This window comes from Apodemus sylvaticus, chromosome 6 (assembly GCF_947179515.1).
Source record: "Apodemus sylvaticus chromosome 6, mApoSyl1.1, whole genome shotgun sequence".
In the NCBI taxonomy this organism is placed as follows: Eukaryota; Metazoa; Chordata; class Mammalia; order Rodentia; family Muridae; genus Apodemus; species Apodemus sylvaticus.
Window position 1 is genome coordinate 93,693,499 of NC_067477.1, and position 25,066 is coordinate 93,718,564.

General features: G+C 42.6%; 1 protein-coding gene across 1 annotated transcript in view; it reads left to right on the plus strand.

Moving 5' to 3' along the window:
- Sntg2 (syntrophin gamma 2) overlaps positions 1-25,066 on the plus strand; it is a 215,740-nt gene that overhangs the window by 111,456 nt on the left and 79,218 nt on the right. Inside the window, exons 8-9 of the mRNA XM_052184744.1 lie at positions 5,165-5,256; positions 17,952-18,079. Of these exons, the coding sequence (XP_052040704.1) occupies positions 5,165-5,256; positions 17,952-18,079 (220 nt within the window). The remainder of the gene's footprint in view (positions 1-5,164; positions 5,257-17,951; positions 18,080-25,066) is intronic.

Sequence of the window (25,066 nt, forward strand, 5' to 3'; positions counted from 1 at the left end):
GTATCAAGTCTCTACAGGATTAGGAACATCCTCTCCCAGGGACCCTGAGCAACCTATTGGTTGGTAATTCAGTCTCTAGGAGCTCCCAGGGGTCCAGGCTAGTTGACACTGTTCTTCCTATGGGTTTGCCACCCCCTTCAATTCCTTCAGTCTTTCCCCTAACTCTCCCATAGGGGTCCCGACCTCTATTCAGTGCTTGTCTATGACAGTTTCTGGTAGACTCTCTCAGAGAAGAGTTATGCTAGTACAACATAGCATCAGCAATAGTGTCAGGGATTGGCCCCCTACCCATGGGATGAATCCCAAGTTGGGTTGATCTTCAGAGACATGTTTATGGTGACATTTGTGATGTCTCATCTAGAACAAGAGCATCACCCTAAGGGTTTTAGGCGTGGATATAGGTAGTTCAAAATGTTCTCATCTTTCTTTCAAATAATGACAAGTTGATTCTGGATATAAATAAAAGACTGTAAAAACTGTTGTATGTACTGTCTTAACATGAACATGGAAATGCTAAAATAAAATACAATAACAAAACCAAACCAGACTACATGCTACTGCAAAAACTGCACTCTGTAATTACTCTTGTAATACAAGCCTGGGTAGGGGTAGATCCTACTAGGCAGCAATTGTATGTATCTTGGGTAGTAAAAGAGCAGAGAAATGTTTGGTTGTTAGTATGGTTCATTTAAATAGTAGCAAATAGTCCTCATGCCCATGTAGGAATGTGGTGAAGCGTTTTGTAGTGCTTGTCCTCACAGATACAATCTAGGTGGGAAAGGGGCACTGACTGACTGGAGGTGCAGAGGTGGACTGGAGAAGAACAGTCAGCCTCCGAGCCTTCTTGTCACTAGATACCTGATGCACATGTGTACTGAGGGGGAACTGACAGTTCACCAAGTCCTAGGAAGATGTCATGGTCATGTACGGACATGCAGGATGGTGCCCTGCCTTCCTGTTTCACTCCATGGCATTACCTCTTCCCCAAGACTTGCATCAAGGCAGTGAAAAGCCTGTCACTGTGCCATCCTTGGCACTTCGGCTTGCTTTCTGGGGGCTCAGAAGGCCCAGTCTCAGGGCTGGCTCCCTGCTTGTGGATTCTGGAGGGTTTTTTAGGTGCTGTCAAATGTTCAGTCTCTCTGGGAGTCTGTCAGTTAGGCAGTGGTGTCCAACCATGTGCCTTTAGGAGACGTCACCACAGAAACAGAACCAACACACCAAATCTGTCCACATGTATGTTTGTCCAGAAAATAATCATCTTAAGGAGTAGTCACAGAATACAATCTCTTTCTTGGAGCTGCCCTTGGGACCTTGAGTGAATGGCCTGAACAGCTTTCCTTAGCAATTCTTAATGAAATTACAAGTTTAGCTTAATTTTTGAACATGCATGGTTGCAGGGTTGTTCTTAAAGGGAGTTGTGTTTATTGAGCACCTGTTGTCTCTCAATTGGATCAGATGTGCTGAGAGGGAGTCTTTCCGTGTTATCCCTAGGAAAACTTTTTTGTGTCAGATCATCTCCCAGAATATTGTCAAAAGACTCAATAGGAAGATCTGTCAGTCCCCTAATTTGTAAAACTGTAATGGTTATGAATGATACCCATGCCACATTTATTTTCTTATTTATCTATTTTCATCAACTTATTCATGTTACATCCCAGTCACATCCCTTCCTAGTCCCACCCTCATGAGTCCTTCCCCCATTACTCCCTCCCCTTATCCTCAGAGAATAGGAAGTCCCCCTTGAATACCATTCTACCCTGGGACATCAAGTTACAGGAGGACCAAGCTCATCCTCTTGTACTGAGACCCTAGTCCTACCCTTATGAGTCCTTCCCCCATTAATCCCTCCCCTTATCCTCAGAGAACAGGAATCCCCCCTTGAATATCATTCTACCCTGGGACAGCAGGACCAAGCTCATCCTCTTGTACTGAGACCCAACCAGTCAGTACATCTAGGGGAAGAGATAGAGTCAGAGTCAGCACCACTCCAATTGTTAGGGGACCCACATGAAGACCAAGCTGCACAGGTGCCACAAATGTGTAGTGGGACTAAGTCCAACCCTTGCATGTTCTTTGGTTGGTGGTTCAGTTTCTGTGAGGCTCCATGGGCCCAGGTTAGTTGACATTGTGGGTCTTCTTGTGGTGTCCTTGATCCCTCTGGCTCACTCAGTCTTATCTCCCACTCTTACAGGACTTCATGAGTTCCATCAAATGTTTCTTTGTGGGTCTCACCATTTTTATCTGCTGCTGGATAAAACCTTTCCAGAGTCAGTTATGCTAAGCTCCTGTCTGGAAGCATAGCTCAGTACCACTAGCAGTATCAGGGATTGACTCCCATAGGATGGGTCTCAGGTTGGGCCGGTCATTGGTGTACCTTTCTCTTATTATTTGCCCCAATTTTATCCCTGAACATCTTGTAGGCAAGGTAAAGTTTGGGTCTAAGGTTTTGTGGGTAGGTTGATGTTCCCCTCCCTCCACTGGAAGTCCCACCAGTCCACAGGAAGTGGCCACTTCAGTCTATATATTCCCCAGCTACTAGGAGTCTCAGTTAGGGTCACCACCATAGACTCTGGAAAATACCCCTTCTCTCATGTCTCTTGATAGTCCCAGAGGTGCTCCCCCCAAATGATTTCTGCTCTCTCCCATTCCTTCTCCCCACACCCGATTCCTGTCCTCATCCCCCTCCTCAACGCTCTCACACCTAGTTCTCTCCCCCCACCCACCTCCTGTGTCTATTTTATTTCCCCTTCTGCGTGAGATTCATGCATCCTCTCTTGGACGGTCCTTATTACTTAGTTATGTTGGGTCTGTGGATTGTAGCATCGTTATCCTGTACTTTATGGCTAGTATCCACTTACAAGTGAATATATACCATGCTTGTATTTCTGTCTGAATTACTTCACTCAGGATGATATTTTCTAGTTCCATCCATTTTCTTACAAATTTCATATCTTTGTGTTTAATAGCTGAGTAATACTCAACTGTGTAGATGTATCATATTTTCTTTATCTATTATTCAGTTGAGGAGCATCTAGGTTGTTTCCAGTTTCTGGCTATTGTGAATAAAGCTACCAAGAATATAGTTGAGCAAGTATCCTTGTAGTATAGTGGGGCACCTTCTGGGTATATGTAAAGGAATTGTATAGCTTATATGTAGTATACACACACAAACATATGTGTGTGCTGGTATATAGTATATACATATGTGCATGTTTTATATGTGTGTATTATATATATATATATAACATCATATATAACATATATATTATATTTAATATATAACATTTCTTTAAGTGCTTCTCAGCCATTAGACCTTTCACTGTTGAAAATTTTCTGTTTAGTTCTGTACCCTGTATGTTAATTGGGTAGTTTGATTTGTTGGTGTCTAATTTCTTGAGTTTTTAAATATATTTTGGATATTAGTCCACTGTCATATGTAAGGTTAGTGAAGATCTTTTCCCAGACTGTAGGCTGCTGTTTTGTCCTAACAGTGGTGCCCTTAGCCTTGAAAAAGCTTTGCAGTTTCATGAGGTCCCATTTATTAACTGTTGATCTTAGTGCCTGAGCTATTGGTGTTCTGTTCAGGAATCTGTCTCCTGGGCCAATATGAAAGGGAGTTCCTATTTTCTCTTCTATTGTGTCCAATTTTATGTTGACCTTTGATCCACTTGAACTTGAGTTTTGTACATGGCGATAAATATGGATCAATTTCCATTCTTCTAATATGCAAACAGGCATCTAGTTAGATCAATGGCATTATTGAAGATGCTTCATTTTCCATTGTATGGTTTTGACTTCTTTGTCAAAAATCAAGTGCCTATAAGTGTGTGGGTTTATTTCTGGGTCTTCAGCTTAATTAATCCCATTGATGAACCTATCTGTTTCTTTTTTTTTAACCTATCTGTTTCTATGCCAACATTATGTGGGTTTTATCACAATTGCTCTGTAGTACAATTTGAGGTCAGGGGTGGTGATGTCCTAGAAGTTCTTTTATTGTACTCATTGTTTTACATATCCTGGACTTTTTTGTTTTCCATATGAAGTTGAGAATTGCTCTTTCAAGGTCTGTAAAGAATTGTGTTGGAATTTTGGTGGGAATTGGATTGAATCTGTAGATTGCTTTTGTAAGATGCTTGTTTTTACTATGTTAATCCTACTGAACCATGAGTATGGGAGATCTTATCATCTTCTGATATATTCCTAAATTTCTTCAGAGATTTCAAATTATTGTCATACAGATCTTTTTCTTGCTTGGTTACAGTTATACCAAGATATTTTATATTATTTGTGGCTATTGTGAAGGGTGTTATTTCTCTAATTTTACAGCCCATTTATCATTTATATAAAGTAGGACTACTGATTATCTTTGAGATTATCTTGTATGCAGCCACTTTGCTGAAAGTGTTTATCATCTGTAGGAGTTCTCTGGTTGAATTTTTGGGGTCTCTCATGTATGCTATTAATAATATCTCATATTATCCAGGAATAACAATACTTCCTCTTCTTCCTTTCCCGTTTGTATCCCCTTGATCTCCTTTAGTTGTCTTATTATTCTAGCTAGAACTTCAAGTACTCTGTTGAATAGATACAGAGAGAGTGGGCAGTCTTTTCTCTATTTAGTTTGATGTTACCATGCCACATTTTTTTTGCTCTTTACACAAGCAAATTCACTGCATTTGTAAACAAAACACAAATGAATTTTCACACAGTTCTTTATAAATAATTATGATGATGATGGTGATAGCCATGTGGCTGATGCAGTTACACCTTCTGTGACTGCATTGTCTACATTTTCATACTTCCTGTCTGCAGTATTGAAAGCCCCATGAGTCATTCACTAATCAGCAACTCTGAAGAAATATACCATGATAAAGGATCAGGAGAGACTGCAAGGGTGCATGTTCCTATTGAAGGCACAACTCTGTTTGACAACCTGATAGTGCCTTATAACATGATAGGCAAATGATTTCACTAGGAGCATTGATGGGGAGACCAGGTCCTAGCAAAGAGGGGGAACCTCTGGCTAATAAAGTAGCACAGAGAGGCATGCTCCCACTTCAGTTCCCCATCCCTGGCTGTGTGCTTTTCAATCTTGCAGTCATATAGGCACACATGATGTGCTTGAAAACTACAGCTGGAATGAAGGCCTCTCGTTTTATTTCAGGGTCCCCAGGGCCATCCAGTGACCACAGCAGCAGGGCCTCATCGCCTCTCTTTGACAGTGGTCTGCACCTAAATGGACACTGCAGCCACACAGTAAGTGCGTGCAATCCCCCGACCTCAACCTCCTGACTTGCAAACCCCAATCCCAAGGGCCCTGGGTTGAGGGGAAAATTGCCTATGATCCAACAGAGGCACCTGCATATGTTCTGGAAGAAACAACAACAGGAATTAGTCAGTTCCATTGGCCTTTACTCCCATGTGGAGTCTTTGTCAGTATACCAATAAGACACCATAAACCAGTAGTTCATAATTGCATGGAGAGCAAACACTGGAGGTAGAATTCAAAGTAGCCTCTGAGTTTCAAGTGACCTTAAGAGCAGGGTCTCAAGTTGTCTTTAGGGTGCTTCCAGAAGACTCACATGAAAGGGGAACAGTAAGAGTTTATTCCCAAATGCAGAAACAATATCAAAGAAGCATGAGCACTCTATATTTACAAAGAGGCTTAATCCCGTGCCTCTCCTTCCCTCTACTAAGAGCCTAGACCTGGGCAAAGGAAAAGCATCATCTCAACCACCAGTGTCTGCTCCCCTGGGTCTGCCTCATAATGCTGAGGCCAGCTTCCCTCTGGGCAGTGGTCTTATTGTCCACAGAAACCTTAATGCAGAAATAGAATCTTAGCGTCCCACAATTAAATTAAAAGTATACTTTATAGTAGATCCTATCTCACTTCCACATTCAGGTAGAACCCAGGGGAAAAGACTCATGTTTGTTCATATAATTACAAGGTGCCATAACTCCTCGCTTTGACAATTTAAATAGTTTTCAGTAATTTAAAATTTGGTGTCTGTAACTAACAAAGAATAAACAAAACAGCATACTCATAAGTTTTATCTCCCAGTCTTGGGCCCAGAGATGAACAGCATCCTAATTTTCAAAGCCATCACTTGACTTTAAATCTTAGTTTTGAACCAGGTACAATAGCATACCTCAATAGTCTATCTTACATACTCGGGGAGAGGAGGCAGAGACAGAATAATAAATTGAGCTCAGGAGTTTGAAACCAGTCTGGGTAACATATTGACAGTTAGTTGAGGCAAGTCAGCAAAGAAAAGCAGAAAATAGCTGTAGTGTCTGTTATTCTGTGTTACCCTAGACACAGGAGTCATGGTGAACCAGGACAAAGGGCCTGAGGTAGACATTTTAGTTCTGCCTCTTGCAAGATATACCTGAAGGCAGAGAAGATGCCCAGCTAGGAACCCGCTCTCTGGATGGGGTGACATGGTTGACGACCATTTTGGAGACCTTGGATCACAAAGGCAGGGAAGGGATAAGTGAACTATGGCTGACAGCAGTGCAACTGTCACATTCAACAGGACAATAAAACCGGGAGGTGAATAATTACTGATGTAACATTTACCATAACATAGTGACTAAGGAAGCTGAGAGAAAAATGAGGAGATTGACAAAGTGATGGCACGCCTCTTCCCTGAAGTGAAGTAGGGAACCTCTGTTTTCAAAATAAGAAGAATGTAAGATCTGCTATGAATAGTGCTTAAAGGGGGATGTACTGCTTCCGTCAAAATAACCCATCATCTCCGACATCAGGTAGTCGTTACCTTCAATTACATACTGACAGCAGCCTTCATTACCTGGTTATTAAAGAGTGCTTCCTTTAGAAAACCTTTCCTCCTAAACTGGGGAAGCCAGTGTAGACTAGCTTATGTTCATACCTCACTTTCATTCCTCCAACTCCTGAAAACTATTTGTTTGCAATTCTTTTTTGTTTTTGAAGAATTTCAAGTTCAGAGGTTCACACTGTATTTAGACTGAGCTCTTATCCATATTTGGATCTTAAAAGGGAGTGGGGGGTGAAGCACATAATTCCCTCATAGTACATTAGAATCTTATTTTGTTTTATTTTTTAAACAAATATAGGTGGTGTATATCTTTTTCCCCATAAAATAAGACCTATTTTATACAAATCATATAAAAATCATATTCTAAGCCATTTTATTAGTTATTCTTGTTTTCACTGAGACAAAATACCTCAGAGAAATAGCCCTAAAAAGAGAAGGTTTATTTCACTTGCAGTTTCAAGGGATTTCAGCCCACCCTGATGGGAACGCAGGGAGGAGTCTACAGTAGCTGAGCATGTGGTGGGTACTTGTTACTCTCCAACAGACCATCACAGACCAGGAAGCAGGAAGTGTGGGGCAAGCCTGGGTACAACCTTCAAACATCCACTCAGTTATGCTGTTACCCAGCAAGGCCCCACCTCCTAAAAATCCAGATCTTTCATGATATCCCACAGGCTAGAGATGCAGCACTCAAAGCAGGGGCCTACAGGAGTCATTCCACATTCAACCTACGGCATCAATTCACATTTAAAATCATTGTCATTTTTATTTAAAGGCCTGTATTTTAATAAGATAAGGATAATTTACAAAATCTGGGCTGTTTGGAGGAGTAGAGTGCAGATGTCAAGACAAGTCTGCTGAGAAGGAGGTCCCCTCTGCCCACCCCTTTACACTCATTCTCTGCATTCTGAATGTCCTCCAGGCCTGAGAGGTGGGGGCCCTTCAACTCACAGAGCTTCCTGTTTTCTCATCTCTGTGTGAGTACATGGATGCAATTATGTATGAATTGATTCCAGTTCATCCAGCTGTTAAACTCACTTTCATCAATATAACCTTCCAGCTTGCTTCTTGTTCTAGATAATACTAGGGTTGTTAGGAATTGGGGGTGGAGGATAGTTACCTGACATGGTAATTCTGAGTGAAACTGTATTTCCTGACAGAGTACCTAGATGTACTCTGTCCAGTTTTGCCTCCCCCAGAAGGGAAAATCACAAACACGCTGTTCACAGGAATGCTGGGAGGAACTATTTGACCTACCTCTCCTACATCCTCACTCCTGCGCAGGAACAGAGGAGGAGCAGGGTACCTGCCTGGAGGTTTGTGCTTGCTGCCTGTCTTGCAGAAGAGGCGCCCTGAAGCACTGTTCATGAACTTAGCAGCGTGCTGTTGTTCAGGACAGCAGGGGGTCTGTACACTGTTCCTTGGCACAGTTGCCATGGCACAGTGGGCAGCTGATGTGCCAAGCAATTTTCTGGGCTGGGCCATGCAGAGTAGCAGTTCGTGGAGGCTGGGGCAGTGCCCATCTGAGAGAGAGACCTGTATGATGAGGAGGCTGCTCGGGGATGCTTCAGAAGCACAAGTGGAAAGAGCTGGGAGTCACCTCACAAGGACCTCACAGAGAATGGAGTGTGAATATTCAAAGTTTTACAGGCACCAAGTTTGGGGTCCAGATCCTAGAAATAGCATGAGAGTGATGGGAGAGTAATGGCCTCAGTGGGGAAATAGTATTGACTTTCACATGGTGTCGTCTGCAGAGCCCCAGACGCTCCACCATCTCTAATGGCTCAGTTGCCTGCCTAGGTATGTTGGTTTTCTTGTTGCTATCACATAGTACCCGAAGCTAACAAACTAAGAGAGAGCAGAGGTGTCTTAGCCCACTGCTTCAGAGGTTTCAGTCTCCATCAAAGCAGGAAGCTTGTGCTACAATTGAGCAACGAGCATGTGGCTGGCAGGATGCACAGAGAGAACACCCAAGCACCCAAGTTCATTGGTTTTCTTCTTTTACCTTGTCCTGCCGTCTCTGCCCTGCCTATTGGTAGGAGCAGTTCACATTTAGAACCTATCTCCTCCCACATACATTTCAGGTACTTCTCACTAGAAAATACACACACACAAACACACACACACAGAGTGAGAAACATAAAGACACACAACCAGACACACAGACAGACAGACATACAGAGAAACATAAAGACACACAATCAGAGACACACAGATAGACAGACAAACACACATACACACACACAAACAGAGAGAAACAGACTGTGGTTTGTGTTACTTAGCTCAGAACTTATCAATTCAATCAGGTTAGCAGTCAAGATTAGCCATCATTCCTGGCGACATCAGAGCTGATTTCAGATCTGTAAAGCAAGAAAGCTGATACCAGAGCAAGCTGTTGCCCCATCCTGAAATCTCATGGGTTTTCCTAGGAGACACCAGGACGATGGGGAAAGCTTCAGAAGGCAGAGAATGGCTGTCAGCAAAGAATTTGAAAGTGCAAACTGGCACCCTCTTGTAGAACCTGGGGGCCTTTCTGTGACTTGCTTCCTTATGTGAGCAGAAGGTACTTTAAATGATGGTTCTCTGATATGAAATGTGAATTGTGGCAAGCACTCCACGGTAGATGCCATTGGAAAGTGGCTGTGCAGTTGTTTTTAGTTTATGGAAGCTCCTGCCCAGAATAAAAAGCAAGGAATGATCTTATTTTATATACTGCATTTAGAAGTGGGCTCCAGTTACTTGTTACGGTTTAGATGTAAAGCATTACATCTAAACTATCTTATATGTTATATGTTAAAGGAAGGTTCCAGATGCTGGATCAAGATGCTGGATCCCTCAATGAAGGGTGTTTGGTCATCATCTGATCAGTGGACTAGTCTGTTGATTGAGTCATAATTTGGTAACATTACTGGGAAGTGTTAGAAGCCAAGAGGTGAGCTCTGATTGAAAGTCGTGTAGCCATCCATGAAGGATGTTTCCTGCCCTGGTCCCTTCTTGTTATATGCTCAGCTTCTAGGATGCCCTGAAGTCAACAATTATCCGCCATATCATGGCTTGAATGTCCATCAACCCAACATGCTCATTCATGTGTTTGAAGACTTGGTCCTGAGATGGCAACACTGTTTGGGGAAGTTGTGGAGCCTTTTTTATATCTGTCACTGACAGACATAACTTTGTAGAGTTCTAGCTAGGTGGCTGCTGGATGCAGTGGGACTCCAGCTCCCACAGCAAACTACGCTGCCCCCATGCTTCCTCCACCATCATGGACTGTACTCTCTAACTGTGAACCAAAACAAATCTGCCCTCCCTTAAAGCCATCAGGTGTTATTCACAGTTATGAGGAAAGAAACTAATATGCAACACCACAGTCTTCCACTGTAGCATTTCACACACACACACACATACACACACACACACACGCATGCATGCACGCACAGACCACAAAGTGGAGCCAACCATGAACCATGAGCTCTGTAACAGTCAAAGGAAATTATTCCTCCTGTTCCCTTGGTATTTTATCACAGCAACTAAAACCAACACAGCTCTCGGCTGTGGGGACCAAAGCCCTGAATGTGTTTTGTGCCTCCTTAGTCCTCTTCTGCAGCAGAGCACAATATAAATTTACCAAGAGAGGTAGAGATGGTAGCAAACCCAGCATTTATAGCCTGTTTCCCCTTCAACACGGTTTACAGTTTAAACTCCTGTTCACAAAAATACCTCGGAGGGTGTGAAAGCAGGTCTCTGTGCCTTTATTAAGACCTGGACTTTTCAGTTACTCTTATTTTGTTTTGCTGCAGCCAATGTTGCAGACACAGGTGTGGAGACACAGAGTTGAAGGGAGTAGGCAGAGCCCAGGGTCCAAGGAGCCATGCAAAGGGCCTGCTGTTCAGAGAGCCAATGTTAAGAAGGTGTAACAGGCCAGGTGTGTATAGGGTTAGGTGTGCACAAGGCTTTGTGTCCACAGCACAAAGTGTGCACAGAGCTAGGACTGGCAGGGCAGGAGGCCTGGCAGCTAGCTTTTCTATTTCAGTCAATGTTCTTTTCAAATTTAGAATATAATTGCCACATGCTTTATTTATTTTATTCTTTTATCGCCCGCTATTCTCTCTGTGGTAGTTAGGTGTTATAGTCTAGACGGGTTGAAGTAGGTAAAGCTAGCGTAGGCTGTGCAGAGGTGAATTAAAGGAGGGGTACAAGCTGCTGACAAAATGCTAGGTGTCTCCTTTGTCTGCTTGCTGTGGGTTTCCCAGCCAGACCTGAGACATTGTCACCTGTCATCTTGCACAGCTGTAAGGCATAGCGTAGTTGGGACTTCTCACTGAAATCTTTTTTTTTTTTTAATAGAGCACTTATAAATGGCAGTCCCCTCTAAGAAAAGAACGGACCAAGTCCCAGTGGGAACGGACTGTCTGCGCACATGCAGAGTGTCACACAGCTTCCGTCACCCCAGGGCCTTGCTGGGGTCCTTGTTTTCTCTCTGATGGGGTCAAATGCTGCTCTCTCTTCTCTGTAGTCATGCTTGTGCAGTGTTGTTCTCTAAAATCACATTACCAGTGGCCCACAGCCCCAGCAGGGTTTGGAAGGATGGAAACCGCAAGCTGAGAGCCACAGGCAGGTTTTTGTCTGCTGAGCAGCCATCATTATTTTTCAATTGAACATCAAGTGTCCACACAGCTAGAGACAAACTCTTATCTTTAGGTTTAGTGATTATTTATTGATCAAAACATTCTTTAAAAACTGAAATCGTTCTATGGTTATCTATGAACAACATTGAGACACAGTCGCTCTCTGTAACAAGCTTCGTGCAAAAAATACACACACCACATCAGAGGCTGTGTAGAGTACTTTATGTTTAAACTGACACTTTGCATGTACTCTGCTTGGTAATATTGAGTGAGTAATGAATTTTTTAAAAGATTGCATATTGTGTCAAAATAGCCTCAAACCACACATTTAGCAAGCAAGTCCTTAGTCATTTTGTCTAGTGCTTGTAAAGTTTGATTTCATGGAAATAAACATTAAGAAAGAAAGAAAGAAAGAAAGAAAGAAAGAAAGAAAGAAAGAAAGAAAGAAAGAGAAAGAGAGAGAGAGAGAGAGAGAGAGAGAGAGAGAGAGAGAAAGAAAGAAAGAAAGAAAGAAAGAGAAAGAAAGAAAGAAAGAAAGAAAGAAAGAAAGAAAGAAAGAAAGGATTGAAGCAAGGAAGGAAGGAAGGAGAGGAGAGGAGAAAGGAACATTATGAAAGAAAGAAAGAAAGAAAGAAAGAAAGAAAGAAAGAAAGAAAGAAAGAAAGAAAGAAAGAAAGAAAGAAAGAAAGGAAGGAAGGAAGGAAGGAAGGAAGGAAGGAGAGGAGAAAGGAACAGAAAGAAAGAAAGAAAGAAAGAAAGAAAGAAAGAAAGAAAGAAAGAAAGAAAGAAAGAAAGAAAGAAAGAAAGAAAGAAAGAAAGGAAGAAAGAAGGAAGGAAGGAAGGAAGGAAGGAAGGAAGGAAGGAAGGAGAGGAGAAAGGAACATAATGAAAGAAGAAAGAAAGAAAGAAAGAAAGAAAGAAAGAAAGAAAGAAAGAAAGAAAGAAAAAGAAAGGAAGAAAGGAAGAAAGAAAGAAAGAAAGAGGAGGAGAAAGGAACATTATGAAAGAAAGAAAGAAAGAAAGAAAGAAAGAAAGAAAGAAAGAAAGAAAGAAAGAAAGAAAGAAAGAAAGAAAGAAAGAAAGAAAGAAAGAAAGGAAGGAAGAAAGGAAGGAAGAAAGGAAGGAAGGAAAGAAGGAAAGAAAGAAAGAAAGAAAGAAAGAAAGAAAGAAAGAAAGAAAGAAAGAAAGAAAGAAAGAAAGAAAGAAAGAAAGAAAGAAAGGAAGGAAGGAAGGAAGGAAGGAAGGAGGGAAGGAAGGAAGGAGGGAAGAGAGAAAAAGAAAGAGGAAGGAAGGAAGGAAGGAAGGAAGGAAGGAAGGAAGGAAGGAAGGAAGGAAGGAAGAATATGGAACCTCATCTGCGAGTGCTGGATATTTTTCACTAGCATCTGCATATTGCAGGAAGCCATAAACTGTGCTCATGTGAAGTAAAGACAGGGCATGGCTTATTGGCAAGGTACTAGATATTACCTGACTCTATTTGCTTGTGGCTTTAACCAGCCAGACCTCAGGCAGTATCACTTGCTCTTTTCCAAGGCAAAACTATTTTAAATGTTGTTAAGCATGGCATTCTCTTCTAATGAGTAGAATGTTGAGTTAAGTTAAAATTTGTTTGCAAAATTATGTTAATGCTAGACAAAAGGATGCTTGCACAATTCACAGACTTAGGAAGATGGAGACAAACTTCTTCCTTGCAACAGAGTAAGAGTACAAAAGGAGAAGAGGAGCCACTCAGAGTAACACCCAAGCCAAGACATCACTCCACAGTGTGGGACTAAGCTTCAGGGTCAAGGTCACATGGATATTTACAGCAGAGTCCAGAGTCACATTCACTATCAGTAAACTGCATGTCATTGAAACTGGCCTGAGGGCTTGCCTTTGAGAAATTGCCTATGTAATTTATACACACAGTGAGGTTTTCAAGTCAATGTGCTACATGTTGTCAGACATAGACAGGGAGATCTAAATGGCCACCCAGGCTTCCTGTGTGCCACAGCTCTCAGATAAGGAGATTCCAAATGACAGGAGGTAGCCGTTTAAAAAGCATTAAGCTGGATAACGCAAGGCATTTGCTTTCCAGCCACAGGAACCAGGTGGTTGAAGATTGTCAGCTCTGACAACAAGGCAGGTGACAGGAAAGCACCCCCTCTAGGGGGTCTGTGTTGGGACAATGGAAAAGGAACAATGTCCTATTCTGCTGACTTCAAAAGGCAAAGGGACAGGTGCAGATTTCCAATTTAGCTGAACTATGTGACAAAGCAGAAATAACCCCACAGGGTGACAAGAAAGAGCCAGGAAATCCGGGCTCTCCATTATCTAGCTGAATCCTCAGCCACTAGTATCCAAGGGAAAGGCTGCCTAGGGCAAAGATAGGAAACCGAGGGGTCAGAGACAAACAGAGATGATTGCTGTCAAGTTGGGTAACTGCTGTTTCTCCGTGCTTGGAGTGGAGGCACAGCTGACTCTCTGGGCATCCAGCTGAGTATCCAGAGAGGTGACACCTTAGACATGTACCGTTCTCATCACAATTGCCTGAATGCTTCAGGAGCCGGGATGCTGTCACAGCTCCAGATGTGATGTGTGGACAGCAGCATTCACTCTCCCTGGTAGATAAATGTGTCTCAACTGCTTATAGAAGCCACTGCCTCAGGGTGAAGGATGTGCCATTGCCAGCAAGGAGGCAGGTTCTCCCAGCCTGATGCAGTTAGACATGAGATTTGTAGGAATTTGGCCAAAAGAATCAAAACTATCAGCATAGTTTTCAGTCTTCTGGATTGCTGGGGTGAGAAGGAAGTCTAAAATGTTTTAGTTAATCCCTGTGTGCTAAGGAGAAAAGCACATTTCCAACAGTTGCTATTCTTGATAGCATATTCTTCTTTTCACCAAGTAAATAAATAAATAAAAGCTGTTTCCTATTTCCTGAATAATTATCAGAGTGCTGATTAGGGATGCAAAACAGGAAGCCTGGCAGGGCTCCTCTGGTATGTGACCCTTTTGGATACAATGCAAGGAGGTAAATCCAATCGTCCCATCATAATTATTGTATCACAGCTGCTGTGCCCTGTATTTGTAGATTTGCACCTCATTCTGGACATTGCTTCCTTAATAAAGGGTTTTATTATTAAATAAATTTAATTATTAATGAAAATTAAGTAATCTTCGAATTTGGGAAGGCTGGAGGTAGACATCTGTCAGGTTAGCATGGTCGGCCCCAGAAGTTATTCAGAGTCTGTCCTTCTGGAGGGTGACCACTCTGCTGATGTCTCTCCACTCCAAGTCCCTAGGTTGAGGGGGGGGCTTCCTTGATGCCCATTAGCAGTGCCCTAGGGTGAGCTTCCAAAAAATTTATTGCCATTTCACAGTCAATGACCCCCCCCCCACACACACACACAATGAACAAGTTCTATCCCACATGGTAGAGTGCCAGGTAATTAGACTTTTTTCACACACTCACTGCATCCCCCCCTGCCAGAACACTTGGCTACTTTCCACATCCCCAAAGATGTATCTCTCTGGCCTCAAGCCTACCAGCCAAGTGGACCAAGTAACTTCACCAAAACCAGACCTGTGCAGTAAGGCTCCTGACTCAATTTCCGGAGCAGTTAGTTCTTTCCCTGAACACCTGATACCAAAGGAGAAGCCTCAGAATAAAGGCCAGGTTGACCACAATGAACACACTCTCTCAAGAAGGGAGAAGGGAGAATGTTCCCCACTCCACAATGACTCTAAAATGGGCAGCATCAGGTAATACTAGATCCAGTTTTCTGAGGAGCCACCAGACTGATTTCCAGAGTGGTTATACCAGCTTGCAATCCCACCAACAATGGAAGAGTGTTCCTCTTTCTCCATATCCTCACCAGCATCTGCTGTCACCAGAGTTTTTGATCTTAGCCATTCGGACTGGTATGAGATGGTATCTGGGGGTTGTTTTGATTTGCATTTCCCTGATGACTAAGGATGTTGAACATTTCTTTAGGTATTTCTGGGTCATTTGGGTTTCCACAGTTGAGAATTCTTTGTTTAGCTCTGTACCCCATTTTTAATAGGGATTTTTGATTGTCTGGAGTCTAATTTCTTGAGTTCTTTGGACCCAGCTATATCACTCCTGGGCATATATCCAAGAAATGCTCCAACAGATAACAAGGATACATATGCCACTATGTTCACAGCAACCTTATTTATAATAGCCAGAAGCTGGAAAGAACCCAGGTGGCCTTCAACAAAGGAATGGATACACAAAATGTGGTACATTTACACAATTTACCCAGCTATTAAAAGCAATGAATTCATGAAATTCTTAGGCAAATGGATGGAACTAAAAAATATCATCCTGAGTGAAGTAACCCAATCACAAAAGAACACACATAGTATGTGCTCACTGATAAGTGGATATTAGCCCAGAAGCTTAGAATGCTCGAGATACAATTCATAGACCACATGAAGCTCAAGAAGAAGGAAAACCAAAGTATGGGTCCTTTGGTGCTGCTTAGAAGGGATAACAAAATACTCACAGGAGCAAATATGGAAACAAAGTGTGGAGTAGAGACTGGAAGGAAATCCAACCAGAGACTGCCTCACCTGGGGATCCATTCCATATACAGTCACTAAAAGAAGACACTAGTGTGGATGCCAAGAAGTGCATGCTAACAGGAGCCTGATATAGCTGTCTCCTGAGAGGCTCTGCCAGAGCCTGTCATATACAGAGGTGGATGCTTGCAGCCAACCATTTTACTGATCACAGAGTCCTCAAAGGAGGAGTTAGAGAAAGGACTGAAGGATCTGAAGGGGTTTGCAACCCCAAAGGAAGAAAAACAATATCAACCAACTAGAGAGCTCCCAGGTTCTAAACCACCAACAAAGGAGTACACTTAGAGTGACCCATGGCTGCAGTCCTATACATAGCAGAGAAAGAACTTGTTGGGTCTCAATGGGAGAAGAGGCCCCTGTTCCAGTGAAGGCTCCATGCCCCAGTGTAGGGGAATATGAGGGCAGGGAGGCGTGAATGGGTGGGTGGGGGTACACCCTCATAGAAGAACGGGAGGGGTGATGAGATAGGGGATTACTGGAGGGTGAATGGAGAAAGGGGTTAACACTTAAAATGTAAATAAATAAAACATCCAATAAAAAATAGAAAGTTGAGCATAAAAAAATAAAATAAAATGGGCAGGCATAAATGGCCAGGCCCTGGATTAGAATGTGTCCTCATCCTTGAGAGTCCTGCTCTGTGGGCCTCACTCAGATCGTCACTGGTCACCTTCCTTTCTCATCAGAAGTGCCTTGTACTTACAGATTAGAGGCTTGTCTGGCTTCCCTCCCTCTCTAGATCTGGGGACTTGACTATTTTGTCGCTTATTCTCTTCATACCAGATCCATCATTCTCTGAAAACTTGTATTATAAGTGTTGTGTTTATAAAAAAGATAAGGAGACAAGGAATATGTCTGTGGCTGTGTAGTCAGGTATGGGGGAAGGGGGACCTCTGCGGGACCATGTTGAGGCATCCCTTCCCTCTGAGGGACCAGCCACAGGAGGGTAGAATATAGAATAGTTTATTCAGGGTCTGGAGAGGGGAGTTAGGAGAGTAGTAGAGACAGAGAAAGACAGAGAAAGGGGGGAGAGGGAGGAGTAGATGCTGGCCTTGAGCATGTAGAGGGAGAGAGGGTAGGGGGATGGGGAGAGAGGGGGAACAAGAGGACAGAGCAGAGCAAGAGAGCAGGAGGCCAAGGAGGGGGCGAGCAGCCCCTTTTACAGTGAGTCAGGCACACCTGGCTGTTGCCAGGTAACTGTGGAGTGGAGCCTAGACGAAATGCTAGCAATAAGGACATTTTTATGAGTCAACATTTACCCATTCCTTTAGACAAAGTTCTGCCACAGTTCCCTTCAAAGGTTCCTATTGTCTGAGGCTGAAAGCCATGTCCTTGAAATTCCCAAAGCCTGAAAATTAAGTGAGAAGTGCTATAGTCACTCCTTCAGGGACTGTGTCCTCTCAAGTCAAGGCAAGAGGAATAACTTCACATCTTTGTGAATGTTCAGCAAAGACACTGAAGAGCCACCATGCTGATGATGACCTAGAAATAAGTCTCATCTAACTGGGATTTATTTGCCATTGGTAGATGCAATTTCATTTTGGCCCACATTACAGGGTCTCTGACACTCACTGGTTCAGCTCGTTTTGACTGACTTCCTCGGAAGGTTTCACATTTTTAAGTAAGGTTGATCTGTCATGGCTATGAAATCCTCCTCCAAATGCAATTTTTTCTCTGCCTTCTCCTTTAGCTTTCTTCACTTAAAAAAAAAATGTTGTTTAAAACATTTTTTTAAAAAAACGTTTATATTCAAGTATGAGTGATGCTTTCTCTCTGAATTCCTGAGAAGTTATCATGAATGTTTGTATCAGTGGAAGTGGGCTGATCCGAGTTTTGTGGGAGGGGTGCCTCAGTTGCCTTGTAAGCAAGCCTCTCTGGAGGACGGTGGAGGACGGTGTGGTGACTGGTCCTGTGATGACTACTAACTCTTGGTTATTTTGCGCAGGCTCCATCATCACCTTCCTCGCCTATAGCTAATGAACCAAAGTATGAGAAGCGCTGGCTAGACACCTTGTCGGTCCCTTTGTCTATGGCTCGGATCTCCCGGTACAAAGCTGGGACGGAAAAGCTCAGGTAGGTAACCAACATCAGAAAAACTAATGAAGCTGGCATTGTGGGAGTCTGGCAAGTCCCATGTTATACCAATTGAATCCGCTGCTTCAGTGTCTAATGGCACTGTTGGCAGGCACAGGTGCTGTCTCAGTGGGGCAGCATTTGAGGAAGCATTGAAGGCCGAGAGGAAGGCAGCACAGAAGCAGTTGGAGTGGCTGATTTTATTTTAAATGGGAATTGTTCTCTCTTCTAGCAAGAACAATTGTCAGTGATCAAGAAATAGTCCAAGAGGAAGAAATTCTGTCTTTAACTTTATCAACAGAATAGGTTCAATTATGAAAGATTGGACACTTTTCTAAGTTGCAAGTAGATATTGAAAAGCCATTTAAACTCAGTGATCTTCATTCTTTTTTTTTTTTTTTTTGCATTAATAAAGTGAGAAAGTTAGGCCAGCTCCTGTGTTCGATAAATGCTAGTAATAGTTTGGAAGCCCTGCTTATTGTGGAGTTTTGAGATACGTCTATGAAGGCTCGTGTGCCCTTCTTCTGGGTAATCTGAGAGGCCAGGGCTCCTTGCTTGAATTTCCAGACACAGGGAACCGTGCCTAGCTTAATTTAGCAAAGGCACAGTGTAAATATCTTGTTGTAAATTGAGCTTTGTCTGTCATAAGGTGTGTGTGTGTGTGTGTGTTTGTTATATGGTATAGTGGTTATGAGGAGTTGTACTGTGTGATTGGCGTTGTGAGAATGTGTGGGTTTATGGGCTTCTTTTTTATTGATACATAGTGCCCTATGAATTCATGGAGCTCAGTGTGATGTAAATACATACAATATGTGGTGATCAAATTAGCGTAATTACCGCAAGGCTTTTTGTTATTGGTGGAGAGATGGCTTAATGTTTAAGAACCTACACTGCTCTCTTCCAGAGCACTTAAGTCTGGTCCCAAGCACCCACACTGAGTAATTTATAACCACTTGTGCCTCCAGTTCCAGAGAACTTAGCACTGTCTTCTGGCCTCCACAGGCAACTGTGCACATGCCCTACAGACTCCAGACATGCAAATGCACAGTTTAAATGTTTGGGAACAAATGGGTGTAGGTACCAGCAGAGGACAAAAGGGGGCGCCAGATCTCCTGAACAGGGATTGCAGGCAGTTACCAGCACTTAATGTGGCTGCTCTATATAGTGTGGGCATTTAGTAATAATAATTTTCCAAATCCATGAAAGCTCAATGGAACTCCATCTGTTTTGCCTTCTTTACTTTCCTTCACCAATGTTTTATAGATTTCAGTGAGTAGGTCCTGATCTTCTTTAAGTTTACTATTTTATTACAGGACATTATTACAGAGAGGATTGTTTCTTTTAATTTCTTTTCATGTGGTTTGTTCCTCATGTTTAGAAACACTAGTGATTTATGTATGTTGATTTCATATCCTCTGGCAGTAGTGAGTCCCAGTGTCAGTTTGAATGGCTTGTGGTATCTCTCTCTCTCTCTCTCTCTCTCTCTCTCTCTCTCTCTCTCTCTCTGTGTGTGTGTGTGTGTGTGTGTGTGTGTGTGTGTGTGTGTGTGTGTGTGTGTGTGAAGTCTTTGTGGTGTTTTCTGTGTACAGGATCAAGCAATGAGCAGGGAGTATTACATTTCTTCCTTTCCTGTATGTATGTGTATGTAGGTTTCCATTTTTTCTTGCAGCCTTGCTGTTTAGCTCTTCAAATACTATGCAGAAAACCAGCAGTGAGAATGGACATTCTTCTCTTGTTCCCAATTATGAAGGAAATTTCCATCATTTCATCACTGAGTGTGTTATGTGCTCCTTGAGTATGATACTCCTTGGTTTTGTTGACCAGTTTTTTTGAGAATTTTTTTTTTATCATGTTGAATTTTGTCAAGTATTTCTTCTGTCTCCATTGAAACGGCCATGCGTTTGTGCCCTTCATTCTTTTAGCCTAGTGTGTGCTTAACTATCCTTCTATCTCAAGGACAAATCTAGTTGGCTCTATAAATGGTCATTTGTTATTGTGTTGAATTTGTTTGTTAATGTGCTTGTATTCCTCATAGCTCATAGTAGTATTCCTGTAGCATCATTGTCTGGCTTTGGGGTTAGACAAACAGTAGCAATAATCTTTCTGCAGTTACCTTAGTTGTGCCCTATCTTCTTTGATTCTTTGGAAGAGTTTAAAAAGTGTTGGTGTTTTTGGAGGGTTTGTTTTGTTTTGTTTTGTTTTGTTTTTGGTGGTGGCGGTGGCAGTGGCAGTGGCAGTGACATTGGGTTTTGGTGGTGGTGGTGGTGGTTGGTTGCCTAGTTTTGCCTTGTTTCTATAATGTTTTGTAGAACTCAGGAATGCCACCAGGTCTTCACATTTTCTTTGATGAGAATACAAACTCTTAATCCACCCTTCTTAATGGCTTTCTAAGAGCTTCTGCTTCACTATGGTTCCGTTTTGGTCATCTGCATGTTTCCAGGAACTTATCTTCTCGATTACATTAACATTCTAGATTATCCAGATAGTGGGTGTAAATGGTCCCCAGCTGCTGCATGCGATCCTTTCTGTTTCTACAGATCATTTGCAATACCTTCTTGTTTGGTTCTGACTTATGACTTCTCTCTTTTTTTTAATCTCTCAAAATTTTTGTCAATTTTATCTTTCAAAAAAGCAACTTCTAATCTTATATTTTTGGTTCCCTTTCCTTTATTTCTTGTGTGTTTTTATTGTTCTTGTATGGGGGAGAAATACAGTTACACACATGTGCACCACAGATAGACAGACAGACATATAAACACACACACACACACACACACACACGTTAGTTTTAGTTTGTCTTCTATGTAAACTGAGACAGATTTTCTGCATAAGGAATTGCAGAAAGAATGACACCCCATCCCCAATGCTTTTCAGGCTCACATTGACATTGCTGAGCCATAGATCTTTAATATGTGTGGTGTGTGTGTGTGTGTGTGAGAGAGAGAGAGAGAGAGAGAGAGAGAGAGAGAGAGAGAGAGAGAGAGAGAGAGACAGAGAGGGAGAGAGGGAGAGAGGGAGAGAGGGAGAGAGAGGGAGAGAGGGAGAGAGAAGGGGAATTTTTTATGTTGGCTTACACTCTTGGGACAGGGTAGTCCAGTTCTTTTCTGCACATAGAGAAACATAGGACCTGATAGCTGTTCAGTCCAAGAAACTAGAGTCCTCAAGAACTCCCACTCAGCATCAAAACCAAGAAGTTCCCTGAAGAGTCAGTGGGGTTTAACATATACTGATAGAAGGAAGAAGCTGGAGTGTGATGTCACTGGAGGATAGTGGCAGCGGTGGTAAGCCATCAGGCGGTGGTAGGGAGCCATCAGGCAGGCACGCACTGCTTTTTCTCTCAACCCTCTTTTTATCCGAGCCACGTACTAGCAGGTGCTCTCAGGTGCTCTCAACCCCGAGGCAAAGCAGCTGAGTGTTCTCCTTCATACATTTTTGTGCATTATTTAACATTTTCTTCCTAACAGATTGAGGAATCCCTTTAGCTCTCCTGTGATTGTCAAGGTGATAAAACCCCTCAGCCTTTAGTCTAAAGGACAACCTTACAGGCATTGTATTCTCACTTGGCATTTCTATTTCTTCTAACACTGTAAATGCAGAAGCCCAATCCCCCCTCCTGACACTTGTGCTTTCTCCTGAGAATTTGACCAAGAATCTGAGGGCTGATCCCTTATATATGATACTTTTGTTCTCTTTTGATGCTTCAGACTTCTCCCTTTTGAGAATTTGATTAATACAGCTGGCTGTACCATTTCGAATTGATTACTCTAGGGGTATTTTAAGATTTCTGGATCTGAATTTCTGTATGTCTCCCAAGACTCAGGATGTTTCCAGACACTGCTTTACCTGTTGCTTCTTTTCTTTTGACATGGGACTCCATCTGTGTGTATCCAACGGTATCCCTTCAGTCCATTATGATTTATTTACTCTTTTGTTTCACTTTCCTGCTTTTTCCCTCTAGTTGTCTTATTAAAAATAACTTGCATTTTACCTCACTAACTTTGTCTTTTACATAATTAAGTCAGATCTTTAAACTGCATCTGCAGTGGAAGCCACAGTTGATGTTCATCAGAGTTCTAAATAAGCATCCTATTTTAACCTGGATATAATGGGCTGCCCCAGAACTGTGAAATTTTGGGGGGCTGATGATAGAGATTTCATACTGCAAACCTGAAACTGGGTTCATTGAATAGAATGTCTTCTTCTGAGTATCTAGATGATACTGATGAAATTCTAGAAAGATTCGTGGATAGTCTACGGTGCTCTGGTCTGTGGCTAAAAGGAAGCCACAGCTATAGGGCCATCTCAAGATCCTTCAGAGCACTGTGGACATTTCCATCCAGTCTTATGAATGCAAGTCTTTCTCAGTACATAGGCAAGAAGAACTGGAATTGAAATTCAAGTCTTGGAATCACAGAGAGTTTACTGTAGGATGGTGGCAGACAAGCCTGCCCTAGAGACTTCACAAGTATCTCCCTATGGAACCTTGGCTAGATATAGATATTACCAGGCTATAGATGGGAAGTGTTTACTTGAGCTCCTTACCTGTCAAAGATCTACTAGGAACTAAGATCAGCAGGGCTGGCCCAGTGTCAGAAGTTGGTGGGTCCCCCATTTGGGTTGCTTTGCTCCTGGGTCATAACCCAAGGAGCTTCATGAACACTTGGGGACCATTTAGCATCTGCTATGACAAGGTCATGGTACAGCTGGCCATGCCTTCTTCTAGGTCCATGTGTTTGTAGGACAGAGCTGGCCCCACAGCTGAGAGATTGCACTGAATTATGGGGAAACTCTCAAGATAATCAGATCATCTTCAGTGGCCTTGTTATTAGACTCTTCCCTTTCTGGGTGATTTCAGAAACAGGCTCTGAGCCAGGTATGGGTGTGAGCAAGCCCTTTGGGTGGTTTTTGACTGTCTTTAAATCATACCACACAAACAGAAATTAGTTGTTCAGTAAGAATTTGAGGACAGGATATGTTTATATGAAACTAACTCCTAACAACAACCGCTATATTCTCAGGGGGTCTCCCCAGAGGGCAGAGCAGGTTCAACTCTGTAAGGGTAGAAAGGAAGATGCCTAGACCCTGCAGCCATGTTGCATTACAGACTGTTCAGCCCTGGATGCAACTTTGAGTCTTGGGTTAGCTACAAAGATACCTCTTTGTGCTCTTGTGAAAGCACATCTTGATTATTGGTGATAGAAAGAAGACAAGCTACTGTGGAGTGAATAAAGCTAATATATTTCTTAGCTTTACCAAACCGATTTTTCTTTTTTACTGTGGAGCGAATCAGTAAAATCATAGCAACTGACACATGGCAGTCATGGTCTCTTAGAGCTCTTCAGATAGGAGCCATCCTGACTTCGATGGTCACTGTTGGGCTTGTGCTAGGCTAGGATCAAGGTATTGCTCTACCTAGTCCATTTCAAAGCTAAAAAGCAAGAGAAATATTTATGCCAGCAGACCATCAACCATCTTTCTAACAGCGAAGAAGCTATAGAGCTGAGCAGAGGGTTTGTAAAGCCCAGAGGCAGTTTCTGTGAGAAGTGAGCTCTGAGGGTGGGCGGTAAAAAGCATGCAGGGCTGGCACCTGGGGTGGCCCAAGGGTGCCCTCCGGGGGCTGAGATGAAGCTGCTTGCAGGTGCTCCCACCAGAGCTTTGTTCTGGCTGAACAAAGGGAAGAGAGGCAAGCGGGACACTTCACTGCTTCCTGAGATGGTTTTGTGAAAGTAACGTAAAGTCTAACTGTAGTCACAGAGGGGCTGAGAGACATCTTGAGCGGCTGAGCCGTGTTAGGAAGGTAAGACCAAAAAGAAGGAAGATAGTTCAGATTTGAGTGAACCTAAGAAGAGCATTTAATCTTCATCGTCGAGTTGACTGGATCTATAATCTATGTCTATAAAGAGATGTGCCTCTGGGAAGGTCCATAATATGCTAGGAAATAAGGCATCCTTTTTTATTAACTCAGTAGCTACCAGGTCCTCAGCCTCTCCAGAATGTAGCCATTGTTGGACTAACCAGTCCAAACTTTGTAAGGCCATCTAATAAATCCTCTTGGTAAATATATAATATATAATACACACACACACACACACACATATACACACACACACACACACACACACATATATATATATATATATATATATATATATATATATACACATGCAGATACACATACATATACACGTATAAATATACATTACTATAACACACACACACACACACACATTTAAATCACTGGTTCTGTTTCTCTAGAGACCCCTAGTACACAAAGTTAAACAGTGCAGGAGCCTACAGGTATCCACTGTTCTGTGTTACCTGATCATTCCCAAGAGGCACAGACAATATCTTCCCATACAGAGGGCCCCTTTCCACACCTCTTGTCTCATGCTGGCCTTGAAAAGATAAGGAGTCATTGACCCTGTTCTTTCCGCACATCAGGAAAGGAGAGCAGGAAGGCAAGGGGAGACGACAGTGGGAAGAAGTGAAGGCTGCCAGGTTGTATCTTGTTGTCCCATCTGTTCAGGTTCTACAAATAACAATGAAGTTTTGTTTCGTAACTTAGAGTAAAACCCAATTTGTTCTGAAGTGCTCACCTTACATAAGAAGGAAATCAGTGAGGACCAGATGGGCTTTGCGGAGTCAAAACAGAATCAGGCACGTTGCAGGCAAGCACATTTTTGCGAAGTGATGGTGCAGGTTACAATTATCCTGATAAATGCTTTGATCTGCTTTGCCAAGGACGGTGCCATGTGTTAACACTCATTCAAAAAATATTTTTTTAAAAAAAAAGTTCCTTTATAGAGTGTGTCAGGCAGTCAAGGTCTCCCACAGTAGAGTGTTCTCAAAGCCTGTGAGCCTCCCTTGGGTGCCAGCCTCAGGTAGGGTAGAAGCAGAGCCCTGAACATCACTCCTCTCTGCAGGGGGAGGGGCCTGCTCTGAGACTGAGAACTTTGGTGACAGTGAAGGTCAAGTCTTGATGGGGAG